This window comes from Helobdella robusta (assembly GCF_000326865.2).
Source record: "Helobdella robusta unplaced genomic scaffold HELROscaffold_83, whole genome shotgun sequence".
NCBI classification, from domain to species: domain Eukaryota; kingdom Metazoa; phylum Annelida; class Clitellata; order Rhynchobdellida; family Glossiphoniidae; genus Helobdella; species Helobdella robusta.
This window is the reverse complement of record NW_008705481.1, coordinates 221,918-232,673: the sequence shown is the minus strand read 5'-3', so window position 1 is coordinate 232,673 and position 10,756 is coordinate 221,918. Positions and strand designations below refer to the sequence as shown.

At 32.5% G+C, this 10,756-nt stretch overlaps 1 protein-coding gene across 1 annotated transcript; it reads right to left on the bottom strand.

Moving 5' to 3' along the window:
- Nucleotides 1-5,311: 5,311 nt before the first annotated feature.
- HELRODRAFT_194547 (hypothetical protein) lies at nucleotides 5,312-10,460 on the bottom strand (the record flags this gene model as incomplete). The annotated part of the gene is given in 7 exon segments (XM_009032556.1): nucleotides 5,312-5,602; nucleotides 5,622-7,508; nucleotides 7,731-7,827; nucleotides 8,263-8,339; nucleotides 8,764-8,835; nucleotides 9,417-9,688; nucleotides 9,983-10,460. The coding sequence occupies 6 exon segments, from the start codon at nucleotides 10,458-10,460 to the stop codon at nucleotides 6,258-6,260; spliced, it is 2,247 nt and encodes a 748-aa protein (XP_009030804.1). The 3' UTR covers nucleotides 5,312-5,602; nucleotides 5,622-6,257.
- Nucleotides 10,461-10,756: the final 296 nt, after the last annotated feature.

Sequence of the window (10,756 nt, the reverse complement as noted above, 5' to 3'; positions counted from 1 at the left end):
ATATATATATATATATATATATATATATATATATATATATATATATATGTTGGTAATAGACCATAATTTTTACAATATTCTATAAATTCTAACGAATGTTTGGCGTTAATATGTTTGTAGTTCGTTTTTTCGATTTTTCTCACTAAAGTTTTTTGGTGAACGTTTAGTTACTAAAGTTTTTTGGTGAACGTTTAGTTACTAAAGTTTTTTGGTGAACGTTTAGTTACTAAAGTTTTTTGGTGAACGTTTTTTGTCATAACATTTAATAATTCCTTATATATTATTCCATTGTTTCCACAGTACTCACACGCATCCACACACACACAGACTCATATATATGTGCACACACGTGTTTTGTATGAAATTATATTATATTTAAAAATCTATATCTGGCTTATACAATATGAAGGGTTGAAGCTACGAAACATTATATTTTATTTATATTTTTACATTATTTAATCATAGTTTTATTTAAATTTGTGCATAATTATAAATATTTATGCTAAACTGTATCTAACCTTCACTTTCACTTTCTTCTCCTTAGAGACTATGACAATTTATTTTTATCCGCTTTTCAGGGTTTTTTTTATATTTGGTGATAATAGTTGTTTTGTTTTTGTTTCTTTGTTTTTACACAAGGGTTAACTATATGTGAAACACACACACGCACAAAACACACATGCACGTACATATATATTTAAATTTATAAACGTAGTTTATCTTATAAACGAAATTAGCAAATACTGTTTAACACATTATTATTATTTTATTACAATTGAAGTAGTTTCTATGCATATCAACATTCTTATTCATTCTCCATTTGAAAAACTTGTATTTTGAATACAATATAAATTGGTTTAAAACAAGAACCCCTGACAATTTTTAATGGAACTTAATTACTTTTAATAGGAGCAATACATCCAAATCTTTTACTAAATTGTTCATTAATGTCCGACGTATTCTTGAAGCAATTGTTTTGCATGGGCCCCATGCCATGGGGCATATATATATATATATATATATATATATATATATATATATATATTATAGAACTTTGTATTCTTATGGCATTTGTTTTTCGTTTCAGCATAGGAATTGAAATATAGTAAGTGCGGAAACTAAACTCAACACTAAGGTAGAAGCATTTCTGTCATTGACTCTTCATCTGCCTCTTGATTCCCTCTAAGAATTATAATGAACGTGTGACGTCATTGTAACCCTTGCTTCCATATTAAGCTTATAACGAGACAACAGTTTTGATCCACAAACTGAATGGGAAGGAAAAAATTTTTGCGGGCGGACCATAACATTATATGTTAGTTAAGGTAATAAATATTTATTTATTAGCTTATGTGTTAATGAATAATTTTTAATAGTTCAGCAAATAAGCATAAAAGATTAATGCAACGTGTTTAGACTTTCAGCCTCGCCACCTATTTTGTTAACATCTTGCTTTATGGTTATTATTTAACAGGAAAATTTTCACGCAAACGTAAAAACATAGAAACGACAATTCTGGATTGAAAACTCAAATTTCTCAAAACTGTAAATTACAAATAAGAACCAGCTTGAATATTTTTTGTTCTTCGTAAGGCAACTGACATACGCAGGACTGCAAACATGTTTGTCTTTTGTCTATACCTAGAGTTGAATCTTCATGCCACAAGGGCTCTAACATCCACACCACACCACGCCACACATGCATGCGCATTTGAGTTTCAGATCGACAGTATTCAAACCGGGCAATCACGTACTACAGTTATAATTCAAAAAGAGAACAATAAAGATAATTTATTTTTTAAAGAATACTTAAAAGAATATATGAAAACGATTTTAATTTTTTCAGAAAAACAAGAATTTGAAAGAAATCATCTTGCACCGAACTTTTCATTTCCGAAGCACTCCATCTTAAAATTCTATTTGTAAACTTAAAACTGGCGCTACAAAACTCTCTTAAATATATTTAGAGAAAAAAAAACTAATTTGAACTTATTGCAAATGATATCAACAATTCAACTATTTATTATTATTAATTATTATCGATTTGAAATCAAATAATATTTGAAAACAATGGTGACAAAAAATATTGAGAATAGCAAGCAAATTATTTAATTGCTTAAGACCGTATACATTACATAAGACATATTTATTTCATTTTCTTGTTATATATATATATATATATATATATATATATATATATATATATATTTGTTATTTTTATTAGATATATTCAAATTTATTGAAATATGTTTATTACAAACAAACAAACATCTAGTAGACAGATAGAGAGAGAAGCAGACAGACAGACATGCAAACAGAAAGATAGAATGTCAAAACAAACATACAAACAGATAGAAATACAGACATACTCACGGACATGGTGACTAACAAATACATTAAAATTAGGTAGATTAAGATTGTCCGGCGAAGATTATATTGAAATAATCCCAAATAATTAACGTAATATTATAGTAAAAAGTTAGCATTACATAGTAAAATATCAATATTATCATTAAGTGCTAATAAGAGAAATATAATAACCATAAAATAATAAAAAATTATAATAATATACTAGTAAGTAATAATAACAAAAAAATATAATAATAATTATAACGTGGATAAAAATGAAAATAAGCTCAAACAGAAGTAACAAAGAGCAACATTACATTTTTGTGTATATCTTTTTTAAAATATTTCCATACACCAGTGCACTTGGTACCTATACTCAAGTAGCATTCTGGTACCAATTTTAAGTACTTGAACCTAACACCTAAGTACTTACATTGTACCTGGAAATTGTATAAGTACAACGTACAATTGTAACGATTTACCAAGACTGGTTATATTTCTTGATTTTGGCAATTTTTCCAAATCTAACCGTGACGAAATCGGGCCGCATTTTGGATCTGAGTCGGATGTAGTCACCAAAACTTTAAGGCATTTGTATTTTTGTGTACATTTGTATGAACACACGTATGTCTAAGTTTACAAAATTATACATTTAATTGTTCACATGTGATCACGTATTTAAATGTATATTAATCAATAAATTGCAAGATTTGAAGCGTGAAGAATTCAATTTGGTCGAAGTGACTATCCTAATTATATCTTAATTACTTTTAAATTACCAGACATTAATACCAAGCACTATGATTGAGAAAATTGTTTTTCAAAATATGTTAACATATGAGGCTAATCCCACATGTTTTTATGTATGTTGGTTCCCACGTGCATGTGCTTGTATATAAGAGAATCGATCACACATGTTTCTATTTATGTTTCTTTCAATGTTTATGCTAGTAGGTGAGTGTATGCTAGCAAATGATTGTATATAACAAAATGGATAAAGAGGTATTAATTCAATCTGCATTAAATTTATTTACTAGGCTATTGATAGAGATGTAATATAAAAAAGTTTAATGCTAGGTTACAGACATGTGTTGGCAAGATAATAAGACAAACCTTAGTCATGAGCTACAACAAAATGCACTGTGCACAAATCCAGCTTCGACAAGCCTCCGACCGGAGTTGTGTTTGTCAATCCAGGTATTCCGGTTGGATTCGAAAAGTGTCTTTGAAGAAGTCCAACTCCAGAACGGCCTCAATATGTTTGATTTATTTTTATTGATTTGAAACAAATTTTAATTCGCTTTGTCGGTCGTTCAGTGTACTTATTGATCTTTCGCATTTGAGTTACAAGTACCTACTTATACCTGAACTATAGTACTCATACTTGAGGTATTTTTACTTGGAAAAATTTAATTTTCAGTACATGTAACGGTACTTGATATCTGAGTTACTGAGTAATCGAAGACATCGCTGCTATATACATATATATCAATATATGCATGAATGTAAACAGTTATTCGTCAGTGCATTTATCATTACTGCGCAATAAGTTGAAGAAGGCAGTTCATACGGTGATAATATTAAAAGCAAGCAAACCGTGTCAAACATAACTATGTGATATATATATAAATATATATACATCAATAATTCAATAAAAAGTTAGTTAAATAGAATAATTTACTAAACAAAATTAGACATCGATTTATTCATAATTTTATATTTGTTAAGTTTTATTTGGGTCCAGCAAGGACATAGAAAAAACACTATTCTATATTTTGTATAGACATGGAGATTATTTGTTTATTTATTCATTCATTCAAAACATTTCTTAAGAAATATCGGAAAGGTTTAATAAATTATGCGATTAATTCTACAAAATTCTGAAGAATTAGATTAGGTTTTATTAACATGAGCTGGGCTGTCTTTAAAATGTTTTCTGGGGTCAAGATGGGTTCAAAGTAATGTATTTCATAATCAATCAATCAATCAATCAAAGGCGCGCACACAATCGCGCGCACGCAATCGCGCGCACGCACACAGGCTGGAAGGAGACCATAACTGATGCAATATTTGATAAAATCTACCGAATTTTTACCTTTTGAAAGTTTACGGCTCAGCTTTTCAACACTCAACGTAATTTTATAATTATTATCCAGCTTATAAAATTAATAAGAAAATCGCTGTTGTTCATGGTGAAGCGTGCTTATATAATATATGGGGATATTTCAAGGTTTTACAACTTTCTGTGTGTGCAAAGTGCTCTTATTTAGCTCTGTCCCGTCCGTTTATTATATCTTGGTCCTGTCCATTTAATGTATCTTCGTTTTGCTGTTCATTCTCTTTGCTTGTAATGTCTTTCAATAATATTCTTCTGGTCGGTGATGATGTTGCAATTCTTTGCTGCTTGTTAATTTGCGGTTTTTTTCGGTCAATGAAGATCAATCACTTCAGCAATTCTTAGATGGCTTTGCTGAAGAATTAACTTTGCTTTGTTTAAATTAGAAACTATAAAAATGATTTGTGAAAAACCGAAATATGGCCTATCTGCTTGATGAATTTGGACGACAACAGTTTCATTGAATTTTCATGATGAACTTGCATAATGATTCTATTTTCAATAAATTGGACAATTTCCAGAACATTCTAGTAAGGAAAATTTAAAAGACAAACTTTAAATTGATTAATGTCAACAATTCGCTAGAATTCATACAATACTGTATAAAGCATGGTCTCCTTCCAACACACACACACACATTCACACACATATATGCATGTGAATGTTCAAGTAATATTTGTGGTGTTCCAAAGGAAAAATCAACCACCAGAATGTCATCAATCAAATTACAAAATGTGAACAATGTGAAAAAAATTTTAATTCTTAAGTTTAAAAATGAAAATGTTGAAAGAGAACCTTAACAAAAATAATTATTAATTATTTCAATAAATCAATAATTGAACAACAAACAATTGAAAAAATTTATTAAAATCCATTGAAGGAGAAAGTCACTTTGTTAAACATAGATATTTAAAAAGTTAAATTACATGTCTATGTTTATCAAAATGTTATTCTCTGTATCAACAAGAAATTCAGCCGTTCTAAATGCAATTCTTTGATTTTTCTAAAAAAAATTAGCCACTAAATATATATTTTTAATTATATCAAAATTTTATAAAAATTTGTATTAGTATTGTTTCTTTTTATGTTGTTTTTCCGTTTTTCAAAATGACGTCAGACCATAAATCATGACAAAAGTTAAAGTTTTGGTATCTATGCATCTTTGCTAACTTCCGCTGAATGTAGCGCTTAATGTTTTTCAGTACATTCTATTCAAAGCATTAAGGAAGATACCTCGCAGTTTTTTAGAGTAAAATTAAATCTTAGATTGATTTAAAATCAAAGAAATTTTTGATGTTTATGATAAAAAATGTGGTTAATTATTTAAATCAATCACTCAATCGTATATTGTAGTCTTAATGGTGAAAACATTGATCATTATTACATAATACATGGCATATATATCGATATTTTCGTTTTTTAAATTAAACATCTTTGTGTGAAATCATAAAATGAAAGTAGCGAAAATACTAAAAAAAATCTTCACAATTAACTCAACAAGATCTTCTTCCTCGCGGATGAAATAAACATCTCATACAAACGAATGGTAGAATGATAAAATATAAATTTTTCAAAGATGAAAAAAAAAATCGTTTAAAATAAATTTTTCTTTGCACAAGACAGTAAAAAGGCCGATGATAACGAAGCCAAACGTGAATGAAACTTTATACAACACCTTATTATCACAATGACGTCATCATCGTCATTACATTACGACAATCACATCGTCATATCGTCTCAATAACAACAACAACAACATTATAATGACATCATCAGAATGACGTCATCGTTATCACAAAACATTTTTGATGTTGCTGTTATCGTCGCTGTTGTTGTTGATGCTATCCACGGGAGTGTGAGTAAACGAGATGACGTCATCATCATCATTGTTGTTGTTTATGTCATCGTCAATGTTAATGTTATTGTTATAAACATCTAGAAGAGATTTACCCAATGTGCTTAGCGTACTATCTTCCTCATCATCGATGACTGAACTGACACTTTTACCTTCCTCTCTATTAACGTTACTGTTGTTGATAAATGTAGTGTTACTGTTTTCGCGATTGTTGTTGTTGTTGATGTTATCAGAGTTAATGTTGTTGATGTCAGTGCGCGATGTCATGCTATCGATACTCATCGAGCTGACTAGATCCGTGTCGTTGATGTTGCTGCTGTCAGTGTTGTTGACGGCATCACTACTGGCTTCACCGATGACTTCTTTAATGTCATTTTTATCATTTCCGCTGTTCTCATTAGGACTAATCAAATTTCTAGTGACGTCATCATCCCCATTGTTGTCAACGTTATTATTATTATTATCATTATTATTGTTATTATTGTGATTATTTGCACTGCCATCGGTCAGGCCGTCGTATGCCCTATGGACACTGACGAAACTTCCACCTTGATTTTTACTGGAAGCCGATTTATAATCCTCCTCATCGCCGGCATTATCACTACTATCACCAGCACCAGCGCCATCGTCGTTATCATCACTTAAATAGTTCCTTCGACTGACGACGCCATCATCATCACTACCTCCGAGATTCACTCTCCCATTTTCGTCATCACCATCACTCCCCCTCCTCCCCGCCATCATCATCATCTTCTCATTTTTCTTATCGCCACATTTATTCTTATTCTTATTATTATTATTATTCCGGAAGCTAAGGATGATGACGTTGATCTGATTACTGGACGGACTGCCGACGTCGTTGACTCGGAAGAGGTTGTCGTTGATGCGAGACATGTTGCCGTGCAGCCGAGACATGTTGCCGTGGATCCGCAGCGTGCCGCTTCCGGCGTTCCGAACGCCGAGGTCGCCGTCGTTGAAATCGAAAAGTCCGTCCATGTTGATATTAAGGCCGTTGTCGTTGTGGTGTGGCGAGCTGTTGTTGTTCGCGGAGGGATGATTGTTTGGTGGGTTGCTGGCAGCTGCTGCAGCAGCTGTTGTCGCTGCGGCTGACGGTGCCGTGGTGGCAGCTAACGTTCGCATGACGTTGATGTGTGGGATTGTTTCCAGGGATTCACATTCCTCTGGGATCTGTTGGTGGAGTTGGTTGGGTGGAGCTGATGATCGGGGGTCGAGAAGTTGTAGAATAAATGAACGTGCGCTTCATCATTCCACACAAAACAACAACAAACAACAACATGAAAACATAGGCAGAGCAAGCATATTCGACAACTTCAACAAAACAATGACCACAAAACAACAACAACACAAACATCAGCAACAACAACAATATGATCAACGGCATCAACTGACCACAATACCAGCAGCTTTTATGATGTCCAGTTGACATATTGGACACCTCCTGTGTTGACTCAGCCATTCGTCCACACATTTCTTGTGGAAAAGGTGTCTGTAGTGTGTGAGAATGTATGTGTGTGTGTATTTTGTGTTTACATGTGTGTGTGTGTATAATATATGTACATATTGTGTGTGTTAAATTGCTTGTATACATTGTGTGTATACATTGTGTGTATATGTATGTGTGAGGTGGTTATGTGTGGTGAACTGCACATGATACGACTGTCTGATATGAAATATATACATGTTCGTGTTTGTGGATACTAATGAGTTTGTTAGTGTTTGTATTTGTCTTTGAGCTTGTATGTGTGTGTGCGTTTGGATGTGTCCGTGTGTGTGTGTATGTGTGAGTCTTTATGTTTGTTTGTGTGTTATAGGAAGAATTGAGAATGTGATATATGTATGTATCATGAAAAATGACAACACAACAACGCAACACAACTCAACAACAAACAACAACAGCAAGTTAGCAAACAAGGAAACCAACTTGCACGGAAGAATTCTGACGACATCTGCCACCACAAACTCCTCAACACATATGGCGCACGACTCACCCGATAGCTCCTTTCAAATTGAATATTCAATCAATCAGTCAGTCAATCAATCAATCAATCAATCAATCAATCAATCAATCAATCAATCAATCAATCAATCAATCTTCCTATCAAGCAACCAGCCGACTGACCGACCAACAAACTAACCACTAATTCAATAAATTATTCAACCAATTATTCAACCAATTATTCAGTCAACCAACCATCCAACCAACCAACCGAATGACCGAATAAATAACCAACCGTTCAGTCATTCAACCAACCAATCAAATAAGAAACCAAATAGACAGCAAAACATACAAACAACTACTCATAAATATTAAATTAATTAAATACACATGACACCACTAAATCATCTGAAGTCAATAAATTCAAAATTATTCATTCATTCATTCATTCATTCATGCATCCATCCATCCATCCACCCCACAGACAGGATCCCCAAGCTTCAATGTCTTCTGTTCCATCTTTGAAACCACAGACTTCCCAATCTTGAACATTTTCTTCTGTCATGATGATGATGATGATGATGAGATTGGTGTTGATGATGATGTTGGTGATGGCGATGATGCAAAGAGTAATGATGATGATGTAGAGAGTAATAAATTTAAGTATAATTATGGAAAATAAGGATCATTATTAACAACTTTTTAGCAAAAACTGGAACAAACTAATGAACAATTCGATCATTACCAAACGACCAAGTGACCAACTGACTGACCAGGCAATTATTTATTAGCTAACCAACCAATCAGCCAACAAACAAACAATCCAACCAATCAACCGACTTACTGACCAGCCAACCAACAAATCAGCCAAAAAATCAACCAACCAATTATCAATTTAACCTTTAACCAATCAGTAAACAAACCAGCAGACAAATATATAAACAGTAACCTACAAGCCACTAAATTACCAACCAACTAACCATCCAACTATATAATTAACCAATACAAACCCCTAAATTACCAACCATTTGACCAACCAATCAACTAACTGACTGACCAATACCAACCACTGAATTACCAACCAACTGACCAACCAATTAACTAACTGACCAACACAAACCACTAAAACTAACCATAACTCGAATCCTCCTAGCCCGATCTGCATTGATATGACTATGCATGCGAAACCTCTGCACATAGTAAAATATCAACCAGAGCATGGAAACAATAGCAAGAACGATGAAAGAGATGAAGAGGAATATCGTCGATGTTTTGTTGCCGGAGAACATGTTGTTCACGTTGTTCAGCTTAATGACTTGCAATAGTATCGTGACCTTTTCATATTTGTCGATGAAGTTCAACAGCGACTCACCATCCACTTTCTTTATTGAGATGGCCAGAACATTCTGAACTGTTTTGAAAGAAAATAGGTCGGGGAACTAGTTAGGGTGAAAATTAAAAGTTGAAATGAATAAAAGAATTAATGATTGAATGAGTTGGCGAATTTGTTTTAAACATCAAGTAAATATTAACATAAAATTTAAATTTAAAAAAGGTTTTAAAAAAGAACAATTAAAAAATCTAAAATTATTGGGAATATATTTCAATGTTTTCAATTTAAAAATAATAGATTAAACATTAAAGTTTGGAAAATCTTACCGGAATTATTGAAAAATATAAAATAAATAAACATAAAAAATCTTACTATCACTCTGCATGACGACATAATCTGAGTTGGGTTCGTTGTCGTAAATAATCACAGCTGAGGCATTATTCTCCACTAGGGCATAATAAATTTTTGTACTGAAATTACAGTCCCCCCGTTGAATGACAGCCACCCAGGATTCGTGGATAACATTGGTGATCCGGCTACAACCGTCTGAACTGTTGTTTATCGTCTGCACTTTGTAGGCACGTCCAAAAATCCAGTCTTGAATGGGATGGTAGTTGGAATTTAAATGGCCGACGATAACGGTGTTGACAGACTTGTTGGAAGTTGTGTCGTAACTGACGTTTATGATGACGTTTCCAATGTCTGACATTGTTGGGTTTGGGTTTTGTTTACGGATTTCTGAGCTGGAGGTGAGAGCTGTGAAGAGGAGAAAGGTTAGTGAAGGCGTCGACGTCAAGATGAAGGACACTTGGTGGGGTAGGACTCTGCCGCTCATTCTTAGTCCTTTCATTTTATATTTTAAAAAACTTTCTTAACCCTTTCTTACTTATAGAATTTCTAAATTTTTGGTTTTTTGATGGTACAAGAACAAATTTTATTTTATACCAACCAAAAAAAAGTTCTATTTAACAGAAATAAAAAAACAAATTTTAACCAAAAAAACAACGTTATAATGCGGATGTTGCTATTTTTATGAAAGTTTTTCGTTCATTTTGTCGTAATAAGTAATCACCCTTCTAGACACTTGTGTATCAAACCTAAACCCTAAACTAAACTAAATTAAAGCGATAACAAAAGAGTCAAAAC